At 35.6% G+C, this 26233-nt stretch overlaps 1 protein-coding gene across 2 annotated transcripts in view; it reads left to right on the top strand.

Annotated features, from left to right (window-relative positions):
- Nucleotides 1–26233, top strand: part of PDGFD (platelet derived growth factor D) — a 230860-nt gene that overhangs the window by 177645 nt on the left and 26982 nt on the right. For both annotated transcript variants that reach the window (XM_023535384.1, XM_011368111.2), the window contains exons 4-5: nt 21788–21850; nt 24993–25191. In XM_023535384.1, the coding sequence (XP_023391152.1) occupies nt 21788–21850; nt 24993–25191 (262 nt within the window). The remainder of the gene's footprint in view (nt 1–21787; nt 21851–24992; nt 25192–26233) is intronic.

Below are 26233 nucleotides of genomic sequence, written 5' to 3'. Positions count from 1 at the left end.
TTGCTCTAGCAGTGGTTCTCAACCGGGAGTGATTTTGTCTTCTCTACCTTCTCATCCTGAGATATTGTCCACTACATGGAAACATTTTTGGTTGTCATAACTGGGAGGGGTTGCTAATGACTTCTAGTGGGTAGAAAACAGGCATGCTGGTCAATATTCTGCAACATATAGACTACCCCTCTGCTGGTCCCAGAAAAGAATGATTTTCCCCCAAAGTATCAAGGGTGCTGAGTTTGAGGAACCTGCTCTAACCCATTTATACAATTTTCTGCCCAAAGTTCCCATTGTGACTTCCTAGAGTGTTTTAGAGAAGGGGGTTTGAGGAGAAATGGAGAACAGCAGCGGACTTATTAATACTTAAACAGGAAAGCAGGAAAGGGAATGATTATGCAGTGTAAGAGAAAGGTGAGGGAAATTTGCTCAAAGCACAAGCTCTCTTCACCATTTGTTCACTTCTATGACCCTCTCTCAAGCTTCACTGTAAGCATGCTTTATGCTATATATTCATGCCATGAGAATTCTCAAAGTGAGCAATCTGAAACTGATATAATTAACAAATATTGCAACTGAAGTGTTCTTTTGCAGCTATAATAATTGTGAAGTAAGAAACAGCTGTACAATGAGATAATTCCTTAATATGTTTAAATGGATTTTACACATGGTGGAATATTAACACATACACAAAGATAATGCCCTAGATTTTTGTTTCTTTTGCAATTGTTTAAAATTTACAACAACTTCTTAACCTACCCAAGTATTTTATTTTATGAGATTTAAGTGTATACATTGCATAACCAAGATGAGTATAAATGATTACACAGCTATTTTCAATGTACAAAATGTATCAAATATTTCTTTTCTTTATGTCCATTGCCTTTAATTTATTCCTCATAAATGGTCACATAAGAGAAAATTGGTATTAACAAATGGTCATAAGCAAAAGAATTAGGGTTCAGTAAAATATGGAAAAGTTATGTATTTATGAATGATTAAAAGAGAAGATTTCTAATACGGGATTTGTAACAGTGAATAAAATACAAAAAATTCTTTCTACTCTCATCAGCTTTCAAAGACTATGAATTTAGGATTGGATCTATACATTTCAAGATGCATTACAAAATGGATTAACATTCTAACTGCTTTTCTTGCTTTTTCCTCAGAGCAATTTTCTTATAGAGAGCTCGGGATATTAACTATAAATAGGATTTTCATAAAATATTGTCCAAACAAATCAAAGGATTTACAAACTAGAGGCCTTTTAGAAAAATAAAATAAGAGAGAGATGGAAATAATAAACATAAAACTAAAGCATGATATGAATATATTCACAATGGAAGACAGTTACTTAGTGAAAAACACATAATACTCCTAAAAGCAGAAATGGAAAGCTCTAGTGGGTCATTCATTATACTGTGCATCACAGCAGTGGAGTAGATTTCTTTGCAAAGGTATATGTTTGAATATTTTGTCCACTCTGGTGTGAAATGGCTTACAGGATGGCTTTTTCACTACTTCCATTGTGAGGCCATTTCACAATTTAATAGATATCGCTATTGGGAAAAATTTGTACAGACAGAGCCTACATTTTCTGCTATTCAGTTTTATGCCCTGACTTCTCAATATTGCCCCCAGGGAGCATCATACACAATTCTTTCCCTTCATGGTGATGCATTTCGAATTCTTGGAAATTTGTATCATATCTCTCTAGGTCACGCTTTCAAATATTTTATATGTAGTGTACATCAAGTATGTAATTCCTTTGTCAATGAGCAATATATTTCAATTTTATAATCTTGTCTTATAAATCATTTTCCTCAGCCTCTTAATCAGTCAGTTCTCTAAATTCCCATAAGTTTGTTATCATCTTATATTAAAGTACTGACAAAATGATTGGTAATCTGATTCCCATCTTACCGATGCACTGCATAGATAAGCCTCTGATTCCTAGTTTCAGACTGCAGTGCTTTTGTGTTTTGGCACTTTTGAGATATCTTAACAATTCTCCCCATAGCTTGTTATCACTTTGAAATTGCAGGTAAAGTAGTTACATTTCTAGATTCAATGATACCAAAGAAGTTATAACAACTTTTTATCAAAAATCATTTATTCCTACTACATATAATATCAGACATTTTGCATTGATCATCGATAACTAGAGAAATAATTTCACTAATTTCTATATTCTTTCAACTCTGAGATGGTCTGTATCTAATGTAATATCAACATTTCCATATAAAGAATGTCTAAAATACACGGCTAAATCTTCTCCCACAAGGACCCTATATATGTACATTATCCAGGTTATTGAAGCTACTGAGGGACCTTTGTCAGGTAAATAACTTAACACCTCTCAAAAATATAGTGTGTTTATTTAGCACAGCCACCTTTTCTGTTTCTTTCAAATTGATTAGGCATGATCACCTATGTCAGGGAAATTTTACTTTCTTTTAAATTTCTAAGACTACTTTTTTTTAATAGAAATGTTTCTTGTTTTATAAAATGATGTTTCTTTTCCACAACATTTAAACTGTAGAGTTTTTCAACTCCAGAATTAATATCATGAAAACAACTTTTGTTGTTTTGTCTGCTTATTTTATTGCTACCAAAGTCTATATTTTTCATCTTAACATAAGCCAAATATTGGTCGTGAATACATTTTAAAAGACTTCGACCCTGCCATCAGAGTTCAATCTGTGAGAATTATTGCTATATCTTGAATTGCAATACTTAAAGCCCCTGAAGGATTAGCTTTGATATCAAAGGACAGAAATAGAGAGAAAGTACTCTTTTCACATGGCCTTAAAATAATTGACCTAGTCACCTACTACCCCGCCTTCAGAGCATTCATATGAAGGGCGATACCTCAATTGTTTACCAAGAAGAAAAACACTGTGGGAGATAAAACTAAATGTCAGCTGCTGTCTTGCTGCCAAGAAAGTGGGTTTTAGAAAATTTAGTTGTCCCACATTTAGAAATGTTTAAAAATAGAAATAATTAACCCATATGCCAACTTTTAACTTTAAGCCACCTTTATGAATAAAGATAGCTTAAAAATGAGTTTGCCACCTAAAAATATGGTCTTTAAACTTACTAATTAAATTCCCAGCTGATAGATAATAGATCTTTATGAAGAATCATATCCTAGGAGCCCCGTAATTCTTTAAGTCTTTGTTGAGAGCCTCATATGCCCCAGGCACTATACTGACTTCTGTGGCAGTATGAAAGTTAACGAATAGGTATCCTGTAAAAGTCTTTGTATATTCTGGAAACACAGAGGCGGGAGCATCTACATTAGAAGTAATGATGCTTCTCAAAGGAAGTGATCTCATTTAGGTTCTAAATGATGAGGTGGAGTTAGCTAAGTGGGAAAGCATTGAGAGAACTTTCCAAGCAAAGGGAACAATTTCTGCAAATTTAAGAGGGCTGATAAAGCATGCAATAATTGTGAAAGCCTGGGGAAATACAAGTGATTGGCTGGAAATGATGTTGGAGAGGAAGACAAGAGCCAGATCATGAAGGTTTTGATGTACTCATCAAAGGACTATTCAGAAACTTGGAGGGATTTGAGGCTTGGAAGTTATGTGGATGGTATAGCACTTTTTATTTTTATTCTATTTTTGAAGACGAATATTCAGGCCAATGGAGGACAGATTGCAATTGGGCAAGAATTAAGAAAAACTAGTTAGGCTATGATAGTAATCAAGGAGAAATGTCATAAACTCCTGAATTAAAGCACTGGTTAGAAAACATGGTTCTGGAGGGTGAAGAGAGTATAATCTGAAGGATTTAGTGACTAATTGGGGATTATTCAACATGACCCCTGGGTGTATGATATACACAATTAGGTGAAGGTGGTATTTTTCAAGGAAAGGAAACACAGGGAGATGAGCAGGTTCTGTGGGGACATTAATGAGTAGCATTTTGGGCATGTTGTTTGAGGAACTTGTGGGACATCCAATGGGAGGTGGCCAGCGGGAACCTGGCAAAATGATCTAGATTCTCAGCAAAGATTTCTTGGCCTGGGATACGGACTCAGGCATCATTCATGCACAAATCAGTGCTGAAGCCAAGAAAGTTGATGAGTTTACTCAGGTGCCAAGTATCAAATATCAGAGTCCTGGGAACACTGACATTTAAGAAGACGTTAAAAGAGGGGAATCCAGAGAAGAAATAAGTAAAGAGGTAAAATGAGACCACTAGAGCATAATATCACAAAAGCCAAGGGAAGAGAGAATTATGAAGGGAGTCACCAACAATGTTAAGGAAGAGGTCACATAAAACACAGGCTAGAAAGGGTGCATTGGCTTTGGTAATTCAGAAGCTATTAAAACATTAATGAAAGCGTTTTCATCAGAGTGGTGGAGCAAGATCTAGGCTGCATGGGATGAAGCATGAATGAAAACTGTAGCTAGTAACAAGTATACACTTCTATTTCAAGAAATTTGAGTGTAAAGGGACACAGATTTAAAGAAATGATACCCAGATAGAATCAAGGAAGTAATTTTTCAGATAATAAATAAACTGAAATTTTTTGACAGGTTGCACAGGACGCACAAATGGAATGGGTAAAGATACAAGAGAAAAAGGCAATGCGGTATGCTGGTTTCTCATTTTTGTCCAGCAGAAACACAGATGAAAGAGTCCAGATGTTGCCGAATGATTGAATTGCTCCAGAGTTGGGCTTTTGCAGGGTGCCACAGGACAACTGGGTGCTAAGGGAGTATTGATAAGAGAAGGCTTAAAGCGATGAATTGCGTTCAGATCAACAGAGGGCTGATAACTTGGGAAACATGGAGATGTAAGTGTCTGGAGGCCTCAGAGAAGTTGGAGAGAGGTACAGTAGCAAGGAATTCGAGAGCATGCAAGGATATAGAAGGCATGGTCACAGAATACCCTGTACATTTAAGATTTCAGATTAAGAGGGAGTTGCTGAAATGGGGTACATGAGAAGGGTCATTAGATTTGAAAGAGTCAAAGGCCTATAAACTAAGGATAGTCTCTACATTATTTGCATGTATGCTGACACCATCCAGGGTGATGGTTACAAGAACTGGAGACAAATACAGGAACCCAGATGCCACGGTCCTTAGTGAATGTGGAGAAGTGACCAAGATTTCAGTAAAAGCAACAATATAAGGAGTAAAAGCAGGGAATAATAGCTTAGTGGCCTGAATTTCAGAGATCACTATATATGTTTATTTGTACAGGCTTATAATATCTTTAAAAGAATGTATAAGAAATTGATCATGGTGATGGCTGCTGCGTGGCATCCCTTTTATAACTTTTAGATTTTGGATCATGTCAATGTATTGCATTAAAAATAGTGGTTGGGAAGTGCCAGAAGGGAGCCAGGTGAGAGGCATCCCACACCTGGATTTCCCTGCCTAGCAGGTTTTCAGAGTGGGAGCTCTCCTTAGGTAGGCCTAGAGGGAACTACCACCTTCAGTGAATAGGAGAGAGTGGTCAGCGAAGGCTTCAAGAGTCTTTGTCTACATCAGTGCATAGGTCTAAAAAGCATTGCAAAACAGTAGCCCTTCAGAAGTGATACTGTGTTTATGATGTCTCATTTTAAATTTAATCTACTCAATAGTTTTTAGACTGAAAACACTCAACCAGTTTCAGAAATCCAATTTAAAGTTTCCTTTTTATTTTTGAAGAGAATACGGAGCCCAGGCTAAAACAGCTCCCAAAAGCAATATTCCTTACTGTGTACAATAAATCATCAGCTTTCTATCCCATCAGTAAGCTGAGAAGTTGGCAGAAGATAATGCAGTGTTCTCTTGAGAGCAAAGATTCTTGTTAACTTATATTCTTTTCTTCTCTAAAAATTTATGGCTTTTTCATTGTTGTTGATGCTCTTAAAAGTATAGTATCTTCCACTTAAAACAGGAAAGTTGAGGATTTTTAAAAAATTTATCCTGATGAAATCTAATATATGCATTGGCTGAATAGTGACTGTAGAGGTTGACAAACTCCACAGAGGATGAACAAGAATAAAGCAGTAAACGAAATATCTTTCTCACCCCAGTATTCTTTGAGACTGGTTAAAAATGATATTATTTTGCTTTAAGCAATCTTTCTTCTTCCTCTTCTATCCTCATTCTTTCCTTCATAACTCAATAGAAAAAGCATCTTAGACATAGCTAAGAATAAGACAATTTTAATTAGATGATTTTGCCTGACCCAAATACTTTCTGGCTGTTATATATGAAATATTATTGCACTGTTCTCTCTCCACATCCTAAGGAAATATGAGAAAGATCCCCTCCTTTCCCTTCTTCTCTTTGCAAGTAGCTAAGTGCTGAAAGCGGGAGCACTTAGTACTGCCAACTTGCTGAATCAGGTTCTATGAAAGAGAATCTGAGCCCAGCCGCGAATGCTGCAACTGTTTCCTCTCCAATATACCAGGGGCGGTGGGGCAGTGGGGAGGAAGGAGTCTTTTCTTTCCCCAAACCTGGATATCAAGGGGCTGCTGAAGTGTCAGGGTTTCCCGTTTTTCTCAGAGCACGTATTCCTATTACTGAAGAGGCCTCCTTTCAACTTGTCACTCAGAATGACAGGAGTTCACCAAGACCTCTCAAAGGCAATGAATTTCACATTAAGGTTGAGACTACTACGGTCAGCATTTGAACACAATAGATGGTGTGAGAGGGATCATAACTCTGCCCAACCCCCACCCTCTCTGTCAGGGTTCTCCCATAGGTAACAGGTTCATTTCTGCATGTAAACAAGAGCTTTGAAATTTAATTGCTTTATTTCTGCCCATAAGTATACTATTAATATAGCAGTATATGCAATATTGTGCAAAATTTGGGGGAATTTTACAACTGTCGAATTTATTTTAAAACCCCTTTGATGATAATAAACAATTGTTGCATTTTGTAGGACTATGAACTAGATGACCCCTAATATCCTCCCTAACTTGATCTGTTATATGAAAGAGAAGATATTACAGTTACATAGTATGTATTTACCATATCATCCTAAATGATAGCTTTCCCTGGCTTCTCACATGTCAAATGCAAAGAGAACAGAGTGAACGAAGTTCAGTGTCTGTGTGTCACAGCCTCTGTATCATTTTATATAAAATGAGGTTTGCCTTTACAGAGGATTTTTTTAATGCCAGTGGTTTTTCTTTGAGGGAACTTGCATTCATTTTGTTGATCTAATATTGGAAGAAGAATTAGTATTTTTTAAATACATCTAGTACGGGATTACCCTTTGCACCTTTTAAAAATATAAATGTAAACATTATCTAAGATAATATCAGCTGAAATGTTATGAGAAGTGTACACTGTACTGCAACTACTATTGGATTGGAACACAGACTGGGATAAATTTTGAAGTAACGCTTGGATTAAGGTGAAAGCGTATCTTACTCCCACTCTGAACCAAGAATACCACTACCTCTGGCTATCTTCCACGTGGACCTCACCTGCTTCCTGTACACCTTACAAAGGACATCCACTGACCCTTCCAATATTGTCAATTGCCTCTAAAACCAACATGTTTGTCCTTCTCTTTCATCAATATTTATAGATTTGGAGCAGAGATGAGGAGAGATTGGGAGGCTTCTGCAGACTAGGGCAGTGGTTATGGCTTGCCACAGATGGATTTGGTGAAAAAGAAAATGTATGACTAAAAGCATGTGCTAGAGTGGAAGACATCTGGACTAGGAGTCAGAAGAAATGGAATCTAATTCTAGTTTTCTCATGAGCTAAATGTGTCCCCATTGGAAAGTAATAGCTCTAGACACTGATTCTCGAAATTAGCATGATTTGCTTAGTTATGTTATAGTAACTAATGACCCCGAAATTGCAGTGGTTTACAAAGACAAAGGTTGACTTCTCATTTATATTACATATCAGCTTCTAATCTCTTGTAGCTGTGCTCCATGTATGTTCTTCATGTGGGAACCCAGGCTAAAGGATTAGCCCTCACCACCTGGGACATGCAGAAGAGGGAAAAGAGCAATAGGAGAACCACACAATGTGTTTTAAAGCTTCTCCTCACATTTTATCAGTCAAAGGAAGTCACGTGGCCAAGCCTGACGTCAAGGGGGCAGGAAGCACACTCTTCCCAGCAGAAGGGCACTAGGGAGAAGCCCTGACAAGAGAGAGTAGACTGAGAGAACACTGTGCCTGTAAGTCAAAAGCACTGATCATTGATATATAAAGTCTCTCCCAGCTCCAATATTACAAATTTTAATTCATGAGTTAGAGATAGCAATAATTAGTTTGGATGTAGACATGTTTTACCAAGAAGTAGGAGACTGGTTAAAAGGTGATCTAGTTCAGAAATAGGCTGAACTCCTACATGAATTAGTAGTTTACATATACATATATAGCTTTTATATTTAAATTCCTTCAACTATTTCTAAAGTGTGTTCTTTCTCTTTAAATATTTTGTTTACTATTTTTCAGAACACATAAATTACAATCCTTTACATATATATGGTAATTTTTAGCTGGCAAAATACTTTTACATGCATCTGTTCCCATCTTATCTATTCCTCACATGACCAAATTGACCATGTTTAGTTTGTTTACCACATATTCTCAATGCCTAGAACAGTGTCTAGCAAGCGGTAAGCACTCAATCATTTGTTGTGGGATGGAGCTGAACTACTTTTGTAGGGAGACTACTGGAGATAGTTATGAAGCTGGAGGAATGCATTCCATTCTCAGGAGAAAAACCCAAGAAGAGAATATATATCCCTTTGCCTGACGGTTGCAGAAATTATCAGACAGGAATCAGAAGATCTCCTCTTTGAGAAGAACCAAATAATTATTTTATCTAATGTTTCTGTGTCTATACCCAGCTCACATAGTAGTAGGGAGAGTGAAATGAGATGAAAGATGTTAAAGCTTTCTGAAAATGTCAAAATCTTAATGTGCATTTGAGGTGATAGTGTGTTAGGCCACTGTAGGTTGGATGGACCAATCCACATTTTTCCCAAGGAAAGAAATGTGAAAATGTATTAAGTCTAAGACTTTCTATATGTCAGCACTTTCCTAACAGCTTTACATATAATAATCTATTTACTCATCAATACATTCCTTTGAGATTGGAATTACTACTGTGTCCATTTTTAAATGAGAATACTGAGGCACAGAGAAATTAAGCAATTGGTACAGGAACTACAGCTGGTCAGTGGTAGAGTTAGGATTGAATCCAGAGAATCTGACTCCAGAACTTGTAACAGATGATTCCCAATTTTGCAGAGGTATTAATATAGCCATTTTCCTAGTTTTGAAAAGAATGCAATAAATGTCCACTTGGGCCAGTTAGTTTCACATGAATTATCTAATTTAATCCTCAACTAACCTGGAGATGAGGGTGGGATGCTTTTTTCCATTTTACAGATCACGAATCTCCAGCATAGAGAATTTACCTTGCCCAAGGTCACACAGTCAATGTTCCCTGTGGAATTAGATTCTGAGTGCTGTCTCCAAAGACACATTTTAAAAATGCTTTAACACACTGAATATCAAATCTTTCTACCAACCAGAATTACTGCAATCCTTAATTCAGAAAGGTGAATAGCAAATGAGTGCCTCAATGCCTCTGCTCTTCATTTAAAGGCATGGAGTTTACTTTTATTTTGTCTGTACTTAGAGATTGGCTGATGAAAGCCATCCAGGCCCATTTGGATTCTAGCATCTCTATAACCCCCTCTGGGTTTAGAGATAGCCTCCAGTAATCCCACCAAATCAATCCCTGCTGACCAACCTTAGGGGTAATCATAAAGTACTTAAAGGATTCTCATCTATTGAATCCTCTCATCAGGCAAACATTTTAACTCTTCTTTGAAGAAGAAAGGTAATGTTGTACCCTGCTGAGGGATAAGATAAAACTAAATTGTATTTGAGTGGAGAATGCTATTATCATTTTAAGGTTTTGATTACCAAAATAAGGAATCATTTCTAATTCTAAAGTTGCCTTAGAAGATTATGGATATTCCAAAAAAATGTTTTTTTCAAATCTACAGCACTGAATTTCTTATTTTCGATTTTTTCCCACTATTCTCATTACTCAGAATAGCTATCAGTTGTTTATTATTTGTTTTCTAGGAACTCCATTATGTTGCTTAAGATCACTAAAGTCAGGAAGACAATTTTTTTTTTTCCTATGTACAGAAAGGGAGTAATGTGAGCAGGGGAGAGGAGGATGTGGCTGTGCTAACCAACTCTGTATGAATTACTGCAATGCAGTACAGTATGTCTAAAGACCTAGGCTCCAGGCACCGGATCTGCTAGTGATGCTGACACTTGACCACTTGAGGACTTGGTTTCCTTGTATGTAGGCAAAGGATGGTCAGGATAAAAGCTCACAGAGAGCAGTGACCTTGAAGTTCTTTTCATTTCTGTGTCTTCAGCACCTTGAACTGTGTAGTCAGCAATAATAGAAATCTGTACTTGCTGAATAATGATTAATTTTCCTACTTTAAAAAAAAAAAAAAAAGGTCAAGCCTAGCATTGAAGACCCTCTTATTGTCTTGATTCTTCCTTTTTAGCCTCGTTTCCAGCCCAGTGCTTTGGGCACATGGCATACTCATAGGTCCAAGATCATGCTACTTTCTGCCTTTGTGCCTGCTCTCCCCTCCACCTGTCTACTCTTTTACCAAAAACTCTAATTATCATTCAAAGGTCAACTCCAAGGCCACTTCTTCTAAGACCTTCCCCAGAACCTCTTAGATGGTCTTAAATCATTTTTTCCTCTGCAGACCAACAGAACTTTGCTTATAGCCCTAATGGAGCACTTATTTATGTAGGTCTTATATTATTAATTTATTCGTTCCACAGATATTTATTAACACACAATAGCCAAAGCTGAATCATATTTACTCCTCAAGCAATGCAGTGACTATTTATTCTTTCATTTAACTAATATATACTAAATGTATGTTAGTTAATAGATCCTGTTGTAAGTGCTATGCATTGAGCAGTGAAAAAGTTAGAAAATGTCCTACTCTTCAGGGACTTACATTCTAATGAGACACAGACTCAGAAATAAGTGCATACATAAATAAGATAATTTCACATAAAGGTAAGCCATTAAGAAATAAATTTGCTGATATAAAAGGGAATGACAAGGGTGGGGAATTAGAATGAATCTAGATGATAAATTCCTCAAGGGCAATTTTACAACTTATGCATCTATGCATTATCCAGTGTCTAGCACAGTGAGTTGCATATTTTAGTCAAATGGAGAATAAAACTCTGAAGAAATAGGTCTGAGGTGTAAGTATGACATATGAAGTATGCCTTAAAAAATCCATATTGCAGGGACTACCTCAGCTAATCTTTGGGCCTAGGCAACAAAATAGTCAGCTCTGATTTTTCCCAATCTAGTAAAAGAGAAGTAATAGTTTACCCAGTTTCTAGAGTATTTTCTCTTTGACTTTGGTATGCATTGCACTTTTTGTTTGTTTGTTTGCTTGCTTATTTACTTGTTTATTTGTTGACAGCAAACATTACCTTTGTAATTATATTTGGCGTAGATGAATACTGCGGTGAAGTTGCATTCACTTAGTACACAGCATGTGATAATACCAAAAAAAGTACAGCAGGAAGCAAAAGAGCCAATCTAGTATTAAAGTTTTGCTGTGCAAAGCCTAGTGTTTTCACTCACTAAAACTTCTAATGAATACTGCTAATGTAATAAAAGGCAAAAGTAAAAAATGCTACTGTTAACTGATGATAATCAAAAGTAAAAAGGAACTGTGAAAGCCCATAGATGTGAACAATAGGATTCAAATCTCAGGATCTCTCCTTTAAATGCCATTTAAAAGTGATTTTCCCAACCAGTGGGAGAAGACTTTGAGTTGTTTACTCAGGAGTGAAGATGTAGTTTTATTGACTGAGTTGCACATCTGTTCCCAGGTCTCCTTCACTGGCTTTAACCAGAGTCTGGCTACTGTATTGAACTTTTCTCTGTGCAAAGCTCTACCAGCTCTTATCAGAATAAAACCCACGACCTGTGTACTTGTCACTCAGCTCCAATAAATTCAGCTAATAGGCCCAGACAGCAAGCCTGCTTTTGAGATTCGAAACCTGCAAGCGGCTTTGATTAGTTGCTAGTGGAGTGGGAAGTGGAAAGAGGAACTGCAAGGTCAAGAATGTGCTAATCTCACCTTCTGTCAGAAGAGCTTTGCAAGGGTATGAGTTCTTCCGTTTCAAACTTTACATTAACCAACTCTCTAGTTTAACCACACAAATGAGTCTGGAAATCCCCTTACAGTCAGGTCAAGAATAAGGTTGTCCTCTGAATTAACCGTTACTTAATTTATATAGTTCTGCAATATCAACATGGCTGTTAAATATTTTACATTCGGTATATAGCCTCTAGTGCTAAATGATAATGGTGATGGGTGGCAGCTCTGATGAATGTTTACTTGTGGATTATAAGGATAAGGATGAATGTGTACAGGGAAAATGTGTGACCAACAACACAAAATCACATTCCTAGGCAATATTCACATTTTTTAAAAGTAAGAAACAGCTTTTTGAATGTTTTATGACCGACTTGCCCCTGATCTTCTTCTAAGATATTCCCCTTTTCTTTATAAACCTATCATTTGCTAAATAATGTTTCATGACTGCTTTTTTCCCCTGATATTGATTGTGTCAAGCTGTGTTGACCATAGCTTTGTCTATTGGACTTCAAATGGTATTTTTCTCCCTAACGTCAGATCTTAGAAGTTTTAATTAGCAATGGAAGCACTTGAGTTCATAGAGGAAATAATTTTAGCTAACGAATTTTCATGACATGGCCTTAATCTTCACAGCGTTTGTAATTCCCATTTTCTCTAATATTTGTTTTAATAATGTAACCAGTTTTGGGCCAAAATGAAGATAATCCACTTATATAATGCCATTCAAGTACAAAGAACTTTAGCAGTTCTTAAGAGTATGAATTTTGGCACAGAGTTGTCCAATGAAAATGAAATGCCTTTTGAGTATAAAACAGTATTTCCTCCCTCAACAACAACAAAAACAAAACAAAAAGAGTGTTCACTATGTACCAAACACTGTTCTAAGTGCAAGGAAATGAAAATATGAATAATTCAGGTCAATATTTCTTCTTTTCATTTCAAACTTGCAATTTTCCTAAGGTAGCACAATAATTTCCTCAGCCATCCATTTCAGCTTGGGAGTATAAATAGTCTTTAAGATTAGTTTAGCAATATCAAAAGTACAATCTTTAATAATTTTCAGGCTACTGATGAAGCGAATCAAATGTTCTTTTGAAATGCATTTAAGGAATGTATGAAAACCTGTATTAGCAGAAATCAGGAGTGTTTGTTTATCTTATAAAAGGATTCTTTTTATAAAGGAAAGGAGGAATAGTTCAGCAGAGATGAAAGAGCATGGAGAGTCAGCCTCAGGTTCAGATATTTGAAAAGCCTCTAATAACCAGGCTTGTGAGGTTGAGCATTTTTTCATATAGCTGCTGGCCATTGGTACTTTTTCTTGAGAGATATGTATGTTCAGGTCCTCTGCCCATTTTTTAATTTTTTTAAAAATTATTGTTATATGAATTATTTGCATATGTTGGATGTTAGCCCCTTATTGGAAGCGTTATTTGCAAATATCTTCTCCCATTCAGATGGTTACTTCTTTGTCTTGTTGATGGTTTCTTTTGCTGTGCAGAACTTTTTAGTTCGATATAGTCCCATTCATTTATTTTTGCTTTTACTTCCCTTGCCTTTGAGGTCAAATTCATAAAATCTTCTCTAAATCCAAAGTCCATGAATTTGGTACCTATGTTTTCTTCTACGCTGTTTATTGTTTCAGATCTTGTATTCAGATCTTTGATCCATTTTGAGTTCACTTTGGCATATGGTGACAGAGAGCAGTCTAGTTTCATTCTTTTGCATGTGGCTTTTGAATTTTCACAGCACCATTTATTAAATTATTCCATTGTATATTTTTGGCTCCTTTGTCAAAAATCATTTGCTCATATATCTGAGGGCTTATTTCTGGACTCTCAGTTCTGTTCCATTGGCCTGTGTGTCTGTTTTTCTGCCAATAACATGTTGTTTTGATTATTTTTGCTTTGTAGTATAATTTGAAGTTAGGCAGTGTGATGCCTCTGACCTTGTTCTTTTTTCTTAGGATTACTTTAGCTATTTGGGGTCTTTTGTGGTTCCATACAAATCTGATGATTTTTTGTTCTACTTCTTTAAAAACGGCCATTGGGGTTTTGAAGGGGATTGCATTAAATCTGTGTATTGCTTTGGATATTAAAGTCATTTTAACTATATTAATTCTTCCAATCCATGAACATGGAATATCTTTCCGTTTCTTTGTGTCTTCTTCAATTTCTTTTAATAATGTCTCATAGTTTGTAGTGTATAAGTCCTTCACATGCTTCATTAGGTTACACCTAGGTATTTTATTCTTTTTGTTGCAATTACAAAAAGAATTGTTCTTTTTCAGTTTTTTTTTTTCTGAAAATTCATTGGTAGTATATAAGAACACTATGGATTTTGGTACGTTGATTTTGTATCCTGAAAATGTACTGTATTTGTTTATTTTTTCTAACAGTTTTTTAGTGGAGTTTTTAGTATTTTCTATGTAGAGAACCATGTCATCTCCAAAAAGTGAAAGTTTAACTTCTTCATTCCCAATTTGGATGCTTTTTATTCCTTTCCCTTGTTTGACTGTTCTAGCTAAGACTTCCAACAGTATATTGAATAATAGTGGTGATAGGGGAAAGTCTTGTCTTATTCCTGATCTTTCAGGGAAAGTTTTTAGTTTTTCACCATTGAATATGATGTAGCTGAGGATTTGTCAATAATGGCCTTTATTATGTTGAGGTACTTTCTTTCTATATCGATTTTATTAAGTCTTTTAATCATAAATGGATGCTGTATCTTGCAGGCTATGCAAATCAAAACCACAATGAGATAACACCTCACACCTGTTAAAATAGCTGTCATCAACAAGGCAAGTAATAACAAGTGTTGGAGAGGTTATGGGGAAAAAGTAACCCTCATACATTCCTGGTGGAAATGTAAGTTGGTATAGCCACTGTTTTGTGGAAAACATTATGGAGTTTTCCTCAAAAAAATTAAAAATAGAATTAACATGCAACCCAGCAATCCCTCTTCTGGGCACCTACCCAAAAATTTGAAAACATTTATTTGTAAAGATATATGTGCCCTGATGTTCATAGCAGCATTATTTATGGTGACCAAGACATAGAAATAACCAGGGTGTCTTTCAATAGATGATGGGATTTAGAAAATGTGGTACATATATACAATAGAATATTAGCCATAAGAAAAGATGAAATAGTGCCATTTGCAAAAACATGGATATATCTTGAGATTATCATGCTAAATGAAATAAGTCAGACAGAAAAAGTTGAGAATCATATGATTTCACTCATATTTGGGATATAAAACTAAAAGCAACAAATGAACATGACAAACAAGCAGAGACTCATAGACATGGACAATAGTTTAGTGGTTACCAGAGGGAAGTGGGGCAGGGGAGAGCTAAATAGGGGTAGAGAGGGTCAAAAATTTGTGGTGGAAGGAAATTTAACTTTGGGTGGTGAACACACAATGCAAGACACATATGATGTATTATTGAATTTTATACTTGAAATCTATATGATTTTATTAACCAATGTCACCCCAATAAATTTAATTTTTTTAAAAGTTGCTTCCATGGGCAAATTACTTAACTATCTGTCTCCCTGCTTCCTCATCTCTTAAAGCTGAAGAAATGGTGAATGAGGTAATGTACAGAAATGGTTTCATTTGGTGCCCAGTATATATTGTCTCTTGCTCCATAAAAGGCAGCTACCAAATAATTAATCATGGCATTTTCTTGATACTAAACTTTATTTACAAGGGCTACCCACAGAATTTAAATCCACACCTAGTTTTTCAGCAACACATTGTAGAGAGACCTCTGGCAGTATTTTTGGAGATGTAAATTAAATATTCATTTATTATTTGGTCTGTATCAAACACAAAGAAAGCTGATAGCAAAGTTATATTTTGCAATTTGCAGTTTTCTGCATGGCCCCTTACTAAGACATCCTTGTTTGGTAAACACAGGCTTTAATCAATCTTCTTGACCATCATCTCTCCTCTCCAGGATCATTGTGTTTTCCTCAAGTCTTAGTACACAAGCAAGAATTGCAGGTTGTTCTTCTTCCCCACCCCCCACGCCTAATCAAATAGACCCCCTTTCTCTATCTGCAATCATGTCTTGATTCTCTAGCTCTCAAGTATGGCTCTCATGGCCCCCTCAAGTTGATGACCTCTTCTCTGCTCACGGAGCAACTTTCTTCTTTACCCATTGGAGTGGTGTTTGCTCTAATCTTTGTTTATCCTATTGGGAACAACTTCCAAGACTAATTCAGTCTGAAGAAATCAGAAACTCAGAAGTGTAAGTTCCTTGTCTCTTAACATAAGAAAAATAAACTTTTGAAAAACCTCTTGATATTAGCATTAAGATTACACAGATTATTAGTTGATGAATCCTAGAAGTTCTCAATTAAAACATTGTACTTTATTGTCTATAATGATAAATAAAAAAAGTTGTAAAATTAACTCTTAAACCGCTAGAAATCTGCAGGTGTGTCTTATCTATAAGGCTATTTGTTTTTAAAGATATATTTTATATTTTATTAAAATTATGTTTTCAAAGATAACTCAGGGCTCCTTATAGCTTTAAGAATATATGTTATTAAAATTACAGGCAAATTCTCTACCTTTGAAAGATGCTCTTTGATTTGTGTTAATTATTGATTCTTGAACTCCTGATATCCTTATATTAAACATTGCCAGTAAAAGCTGATCTCCAGGCAAAGCCTTTCTCATATTACTTGAAAAAGAGTTGTTTTGATGATGAGCATATAATGAAATATACATGTAAAGGTTTGGTTGAATCATAGAGTTTGATCCTAAGGGTTTTTAATTTTTGCTTTATTCTGTTCCTCTAGACATTAGGACATCACAATGCTATTATTTCCATGTACATTTCTTAGACTGCATGCCAGAAATTCATGTACCGAAGTATCAAATGTCTTTGTTCTAAAGGATCTTCCCCATAGAGTGATCCCAAGGCACAGACCTCTACATTTAGCATTATTTGGGTTTCTGTCAGTGAGTCTTGACCAGAGCAGACTATCATGAACAAATGGAGAATTCACTGAAGGAATAAATGTTGATAGTGTATACATTTGCTATTGTTTTATGTATTCTGACAAATTCCTCTGTTTCTTATGCATTTCAAAAGAAACTCTCTAAGCATTAGCTCAGTCAAGAAACACAGGTACAATAGGAAAGAACTTTTTTATTTTTCTCCTCTGAGAAATGAATATAAAACAGCAAAGAGAAGAAAATTTTTCAAAATTTTGGAAAATAGTTGGACAAATGTCTCTTAAAACTTTTTCCAAATAAGTCATCCTTGGTAAGTTAGATTGTTTTGGTTGAAAGCTTTTTAAAAACTCCAAGTAACTGCATATGTTTTGTTTTCAGAGATGGGTGAATACATTCCTGTGAGTAATGAACAGTTTATGGCTCATTATGTACAGAATAATCACCTAGGATAAAAGTGAACAGCCATCCTCCCTGAGATCCAGGAACAGGTGGTACAATTAATCATCCCAAATGTTTGGAATATTGGCCTGGCAACAACTGTCTTCAGAGACTCAAAAGACAAGTGTCCCCAGCTCCACTATCAAGAGATAGGAGAGGGATTTGTTTAGGTATCCATTGCAGGTACGCAATGATTAAATGTATGTAAACCACCCCTGGTGGAGGAATGAGTGGACTTTTTGCTTGTTAGCTTATATTACCTGCCCTCTAGGATGGGCTCAAGAGGACTGATAGCAAGAATATCTTGTGATATTCTTTTAAAACATGGAAATTTCCATTCGTACCTCAGTCTTTAATGGCAAAAATTATAATTTAAAACATTCATTATCTGTAGTGTTATTTTATCCCTCACTATGTTTGCTTTCAGCCTGTGAGTAAATTGTCCTCAAATAGCCAGACAAATACCTGTCTGACCATGATGGCATGTTTTCATCACTATTTTTAAAGACATTAAAAGTTTGTGTTGCATTACTCATGATTTAGGTGGAGCCAAATGTGATCATTCTAGAATTCTTTATGTTACATTTTTTGATAATTATCTTTTTAGTAATTGGTGAGAAGCATTTCCACAAGAAGGCTTTTATTATCTGCCAGTGAATATATGGGTAATACCATTCAATATTATAACACAACACATAAGGGTAAATGCTCATACACACTTGGATTCATTTTTCTTTTCTGTTGTGGTTTCAGAAGTTTACTGTTTCTTGTTAAAACTAGATGTGTATTATGAAAATTTTAGAATATATATATATAGGTGACCTTAAAAATAAAAGTTAGTGATTTTAGCAGCAAAAATGAGTTTATTCAGGAATAGCAGAGAATTGCAATTCGGGACATACAGGCTATGGCGAAAACCACAGGCAAGTCCAGAGAACAAAGGAAAAGAACGTTCTTTTATAGTGGAAACAGGAAACTGGGAGGAACTTTTATAAACGAAGAATTCATTGGAGGAAACTGGGAGTTTGAAGTATTGTGGCTTTTCATTAGGTGGGTTGTGACAGTTTCTCAATGGCTGGGCTATTCCCCGGGGAGGAGAAAATCTTCATTCCTCCTGCTGGGGTGGTACTATAGAATAGAAAACATCTTCCTGTTGGCAAAGCATGACTCTTCCTGTTTGGGGCAACCAAGAATGAGTGGGACAGCATGAGAGCTCCTCCTACAGGCACTTCCGAATCCAATCTCGGTAGAGGTCTTCTTTATTAATTTTCACAGTAAACAAAAAGAAAGAAATAAAAATCATCCATCATTTAGTGCCAACAATATCAGTATTTCTGTGAATATGTTTTTAGTCTTATTAATCAGATATCCATACATGTTTATAGCAAAATTGTATGATATGGAATGTACTCTTTTATAAACTTGATTTATGAGTTTATTTTAAGAATGATAACTATCTGTTAAACTATTACAAGTATGTTTTCTTGTTTGTCATAATGTTTTCAATTTTGTTTTTGATATTGTTTTGGATTTATACAACATTTTGTGTATGTGAGGTATATCAATTTTTTATGTTTTTTGACTTTTGCATTCATGTTTAGAAATATCTCTTCCATGCTTTGAGTATATAAATATCTATCTGCATTTTCATGTACTTTAAGATTTCATTTTTACATACCTCCCCAACTTCCTAATCTATAACACTTTCTCATACAAACCAAACTATGCATACAAAGCTATTTAAAAAGTGAAGATCTGTGAATTATATCTATGTTTTCAAAACTACTCCAAATAGTAAAATGTAGAGAATGAGGGAGGGAATTCCATTTCAAAATGCCATATAATGAGTTTCATTGTCAAAATATTATTATAAACTACTTTAAATGAAAGGACATAAGCTGACAATATTATTTTTTTAAATAATAATACAAATTAATTATTAGATTAAGGCAATGAAGATTAAGATACCTGTAATTATAAGATGATATATAATATTATTTGATGGGTTGGAAAGAGCATGTGACTACGAGATGCACAATAGGGTTCTAGTCCAAACTCCAGTAATAATACGTTTGGGCCTGCTGAGTTTCAGTTTGCTCATCTCTCAAGGGAGAGAATCGGATCCCTAGGTACCCTCAATAAGTTACCCACAGCACCAAAATGCAGAGATTCTTGGCATGGACTGAGAGAACCAAAGTCACCAACATATCAGCTCTTTTCTTTTAGGATAGAACATATTACAATTATAGTTCACAAGCAGGAGGTAAGGGAATCAAGGGCTGAATTTGCACTGACTTGAAACTAACTAGCATACTGTTTTCCATAACGGCTTTACCAATTTACAATCCTATGAATCACTCTCTTTTTGACTGAGTCTTCTATCCTACTTTTTTTTTTAATAAGTAAACATGTACTTATTAATCTATTTATATGAGTCTAGAAGACTCAGCTTAAGAGTCACCTTCTAATATGAAATTTTTCCAAGCCCACTTCCTCCGCAGGTAGAATTTTCTACTACCTTCCATGGTATTCTGATTAGTCTGGTATCAGAGCACCTGCATGAGTTTATTTTACCTGTTTAAGTGTCTACATTTTGAATTCCTCGAGAATAAGGATAGTTTCTCATTTCCTTGTGATTCTACCCTCAGCTTAGAATGTATCCCATAGTAGGTGATTAACAAATAATGAATGAGTGAAAATGAAAATTATATGATCTAAGGATTGTTTATGTCTGTCTTATCCAGCATATATCTTCCTACCAATAGTTTCTTCAAGACATAGAGAAGTCGTTGGCTGTCCTATCCAGTTTCACCTGCTTACCAGCTTATGAAGACTCATATAAATTCCAACCTTCATTTGTTTTCATATATCTTTCTGCTGTGGAAATTCAGTGTCCTTTTCATATGTAGTCTGTCTTTCAGACTACAGAGACCACATTTTCTCTTTCTTTTCTATCTTCTATGAGGTTGAGACTAGAATAATGATGTCCAACCAGTTTTCAATAAATGTTCATTCCTTGAACCCTACATTTGACTCTGTTCTTTCTTGGTAAACAACTAAAATTTTCTTCAACACAGATGTTTATATATAAACCAGCTTCATCATGAGCAATTAACAAATGTACTTCTAGCTCCTCAAAGTGTTAAAGAAATTTAGTTCTGATACTTAGCTCTCATTCAGTAAGTATACCTGGGTAAATAAGTCCTTATATATGAGTGGCTGAATTTTCCTTGTCAATATCTTAAAATATCTCCTGCTCCTGGAACAGGCTGGAAGAAATTTATCAAGGTAATTTATGTTAACAAGATCAAGAAATCATGTGTGACATGTAAAAATAGTAGAATCAGCTTTTCTTCCCATCGTGTTTTTTAAACTTATTGGTGCTAGAGTAATTAACATAAAAGGCACATACGTATTGGAGAGAAACTTGCCTTTTAAGAGAAGTTTTTTTTTTTTTTTTCCTGCGGTCCATTGCTTTCACATATCTTTTATTTTTTTTTTTTTTCTGAGGTCCATTGCTTTAACGTATCCTTTATGGCTTCTCTGGATAAATAACTTTCTCAGGTCTGCCCTTTACCTTCTTTCCAGTGGGTAGTACTTTGTCATTCCCACAGTTACTGTCTTCTCCCTCCATTCTTCCTGCATTTCTTGATAAAGTCAGGAATAGTACTTCATCAGTTAATTTATCTTTGAAAAGATCGCTTATATTCTAGACTAGCTCAGCAGGCAGGATTGAACATGATGCAGAACCTAGTTCAAACCAACTAAACATTAATACCAATAATAATTATTATTATTCTTTAAGCACTTTATTAAGTTTGAGTTATAATTACATAATTAATGCATCCAATTCTCAAAACAACCCTGTAATTTAAGCATCCCATACCATCCTTTTACAGATAAGGAAGAGAAGGATTAGAGAGGTTACCTAAGATCAAACAGCCAATAAGTGGCTGAGTTAAACTTTGAACTCCTATCTACACATTTTCCATCTCACCAGTGCTGATAAGTAAATGTGAATGCAGTCCATGTCTTGAATGAGAAGGGTTCTTGAGAAGAGTGCTTAAGACAAATGATGACTTGTTTAGCAAGAACGTAGTCCCTATTTCTGTTGTCACTTAGTTGGAAAAAGATTCAGATGGCTGAGATGTTGAAACTCTGAATGCAGTGAATTGAACAGAGGTTTTGATTGATTCACATGGATCTTTCTTTGCCTTCCAGGAAGATTTCCAACCTGCGGCAGCCTCAGAGACCAACTGGGAGTCAGTCACAAGCTCTATCTCAGTAAGTAACTTATTTTTCTGTTGCCAGTGAAAGAAACTGATGGAGTAGCAAGGTCAACCCAGAACAGTGTCAACTGAATTAAGGACCTATGCCTTGACCAAAAGCCAGATCTCAAGCATCGTGTATTCTTTTATTTCATTTAGGTTATAGTGGGCTATGTCAGATGCCTTTTTTTCCTCTTTCAGAAAGTTTTCAGGAAATACTAATACTCGTAGGAACATGGGGTAGACTATGGCTGAAGTATTTATCAGTTTCAAAGCAGAACATTCCAACCGAAGAACAGTCCAGACACATCAAATGTATCAAACTGGTCCATGGCCAAGCTCGAGTGGGGAATTTTGAAATAGCTTTTTGAATATTCCAGGGGAAGCTGTTAACCTTTGCGTTTCAAGGATCTTTTCAGGCATAAAAACTCACAATGTTTACAGTAAGATAACTTAAGTGCAAACCAGGCATGTGTTCAGTTTGACTTGGAAATAAAACATAACTCACGCTGAAACTGTAAAATGGTTCATGCCCCTAATTTTTTCTCCAAGTTTAGTCATTTCTCAGTATTCTTTCTACTTATCTGCTTTGTACAGAAAGAACAGACATTGTTTTCACCAATCCTAAGAGTAGCACTTATGTAGCAATAAAATACAAGATAATAAATGCAGTTTTTCATTAAAAGGTCAAGAGCATGGAGAAAGCTTATCCATAGTTCTAAAGTGGGTCAGTGTGGCTGAGTCAGTGGAGTTGATTTTTTTTTTTTTTTCCCAAAACTGATATGCTATCTTTTGCCCTCTGGGAGATTTTTTTTGTTAATTCCCTCAGATGGCAGGATTCTTTAGCTCTGGATTCTGTGACAATTTAATTTACCTGATATGGCTGCTGGACCAGAACAACAAGATCTGATGCAGAGATAGAGAGGTCTCTAATAGTGATATTTAGAGTATTTTATTTGTTTGGTTTCGACAGTCCAGAATGCACATTCTGAACATAGCTAAGTGTAAGCAATCATTGTCAGGCAGGTGAAAATTAAAATAAAGCAGGTGAGGCCATGGAGCCACGAGGCTATGCAGGAGGCTTGGATAGTTATCAGCCCTAGACTGACAATTGAAGGTAGATGCCAGAGGCAGCTTTTGCAAAAAGGACCTAATGTACTATTCTGTCAAGCAGTTCTCCAGCTTCTCAAACTTCTTAGACATGACAGCTTAGAGTTGTCTACCCATTCCTGACCTAAGCACAGAAATTACAGTTTTAAAGGACAAACAGCTCATATATAAGGACAATTTTCTCTATAGTTTGGGTTTGCTCTTCAGACTAATGTTAATGCTCTTTTAACATTAGTCTGAAGAGCAAACCCAAACTTCCCCCTCAAGGACTAGGAGCCCCTCTACAGCTTTCTCTTGAAGAGTCATCTGGATGAACATGACATCCTAAGCGTAGTTTGGAGTGACCCTAGGAAACATTTTGCCAGGAGTTCCCGAGAGCCATTTTGCTTGTGTTGGAATGTCTCAATTGATATACCTGCTTTTATTTTTAAAACTAAAGGAAGTATTTTAATTTCAAAGCTTTTATAGTCTGCCATGCACCTAAATTTGGCCAGCTCATTTTGCTATTTTTTTTTTTTATTTTAGACCTATATTATTGTGATGCAAAGCTAATTATAAATCATCTAGTGAATATAAGCCAGGTAGACAGTAGATTCTCCAGAGTACAATTTGAATGGGAATTTTGATTTTTGTGCAGAATCTAAGTATTATTCACCTCTAGCATTTGATTCCAAGAGAGATGTGAAAGATAGAACTAGGTGCTTCAATCAGGATTCAGCTTACATATCTCACACACACACATGCACTCATGTGCACGTGTGCAGCCCTGAAGAGCTGGCCTAACACCTTCACCAATCTGTTTCATGTCTCCCATCCTACTCCCCAAATCCTATTCCCCTCTCTCACTAGCACATACTTGAAATCTGTTCCTAAATGCCACTAGTGGTAGGTTAATGTCCTTACACACTTAGTTTTGCTAAAGAGGGACCATTCCTGTCAGAGCAAATGATCATCGAATCTCTTACGAATCTTTGGGCCTTGATTGGCTAAAGAGAGAAAATATTACCTAAGAGTGAAAATATAAATGTGGGCTTTGCTGTCTGTGACTCTATAGCACATATTATTTCTCAGTAGGATACTGCAATTAAGTTTCAGGAACACAAGTTTACATTTTCCTATAATGAGAAGAGATATTTGCCCTTGGGGGATCTTATTTGTTTGGCAGTTTCTTTAAAGACATTTAGGAATCATTTGAGACTGTGTGTTCTCTATTTCCTTGTTAATGGGTCATGAATTTTTACAGAGATGTTTGAATCATGGCTCATTTACCTCTAGATTGTACAAGGGTTAGTGAAGTAAGCTCTTGGAAATTTATGTGGGGATATATTCTATGGCAAAATACATAATCCTTTCCAGACTTTTAGTGATATTGGATTCCCCATTTAAAATATTCCTGACAATGTTTTAATGGCAACTGCGATCACTAGGAAGCTACAGCACTTAAAAAACAAAGCAAAACATATGCTTCCCATGTGAATTTTCCACTCTTAAGAGAACCATCATGGTTGATTATCCTCGTTGACAGTAAATAAGCTGGTTAAAGTGTCAAATTTTATCAAGCTGTCTTCAGAATAGATTCAAACTCTGCTCACACATCACTAGCAATGCTAAGTGACCTGTAAAGAGGGGATGTATAGGCTAAATATGGTAGAATGGAATGGATTATGCAAAATTTGCATGGAAGGAGTTCAGAATTTAATTGCTCACCATTAGTTGTTGATATGGATACGGATGATTTGTGACATTGAATCGGGAAATTGGATGACTTAGTTTTAATATTTCCATCTAGCCTATGTCTTTTTTAATGATTGCGGTTCAGATGAAGTGGAAGTTATATGATTTTCCTGGTTTTGATTTGCAAAAAAGTGAACGATTGTCATTTATCAATTAATCGCTCTTATTTAGAAATAGTACTAGAGCATGATATTTACACATATGATGTCTTATAATCAGAATCCTTTTTATGTTCCTTCCATATAGTTGTATGACTGTTGTGTTTCATAGCAATGGGCTTTTTCTGAGTACACTGAGCTGTATATTACTCTTAGGGGGTATCCTATCACTCTCCATCAGTAACGGATCCCACTCTCACTGTGGATGCTCTGGACAAAACAGTTGCAGAATTTGATACTGTGGAAGATCTGCTCAAGCACTTCAATCCTGAATCATGGCAAGAAGATCTTGAGAATCTGTATTTGGACACCCCTCATTATCGAGGCAGGTCATACCATGACAGGAAGTCAAAAGGTAAGAAACAGAACATTGGAGGTTCTTCATAAGCAGATAAGAGTGTTAATAGTAATAATAAGTAAGGATTAGCAATGCAATGTATTTAATTCACTTAAATCAGATGGTTATCATCAGTCTGTTATCACATATCTTTTCATAGCACCTTCTTATAAAGTTCTATGTTTTGCCCTGACTGTGTTGTTTATATGGGAGTAAGAAAGGTTTGATTCAGTCAAAGGTCTGTCATAGCGTAGAGCTAGAAAAGACCTTATAAAATTATCTAAACGAGCTTTGTGCTTCTAGGCAAGTAAAACATTATTAACCCCACTGCAAACAGTGGAAGTAACGAAAGCCAGGTGAAGTAAATAATTTGCCAAAGCCTCCTAGTTAGCAATGGAGAGGAAAAGAGAATCATGGGCTTTTGCCTCCAGTAGCAGTGCTTGTGTAATAGTCTATTGTGCATCTCTAATGAATATTAATTTAGCCCAGGACTCAGTGTTGGTGGACAGGCTCCTGGTAAAGCAAAGATCAAAACTCTTCGTGGATTTCAACTCTACTCATTCAGTGGCCATTATACAATTTTGTTATGAAGAAGTACTATATGCTTGGTGCCCTGAGTGGTTCATGAGATGTAAATGTTCTATGAAGAAGCAAAGAAGTCTGGGATAGTTTGGAGGTATACGAAGGCACACATTCAACTTTGAGATTCAGGAAATTATAATGAGGGGAGAAGAGATGAACATTCAGGCAGAATAAACATCATAAGTTGAAATAATAATACTTAAACTCTTAAAAAGAAAATATTTTCATCCTATATCTGAATGATAGGATCCTAGGATGAGAATGTTCATTTGAATGTTTAACTCAAATTAATAGAGAAATAACTTTAAATTTCCTCTTATTGAATAAAACTATAATTTATAGTTGATTATATCCTTGTTTTATTTGATAAGATTTGTTATTATTAAAATTTTCTCTAAAAGTCTTCCTAGGCTGGCTTGCATCATAGATGTGAAGGCATTTAGCTAAAATACAGCTTGTCTCTTATACTATGTAAAAT

This window comes from Pteropus vampyrus, unplaced genomic scaffold, assembly GCF_000151845.1.
Source record: "Pteropus vampyrus isolate Shadow unplaced genomic scaffold, Pvam_2.0 Scaffold139, whole genome shotgun sequence".
In the NCBI taxonomy this organism is placed as follows: domain Eukaryota; kingdom Metazoa; phylum Chordata; class Mammalia; order Chiroptera; family Pteropodidae; genus Pteropus; species Pteropus vampyrus.
This window is presented reverse-complemented; position numbering and strand designations above follow the sequence as displayed.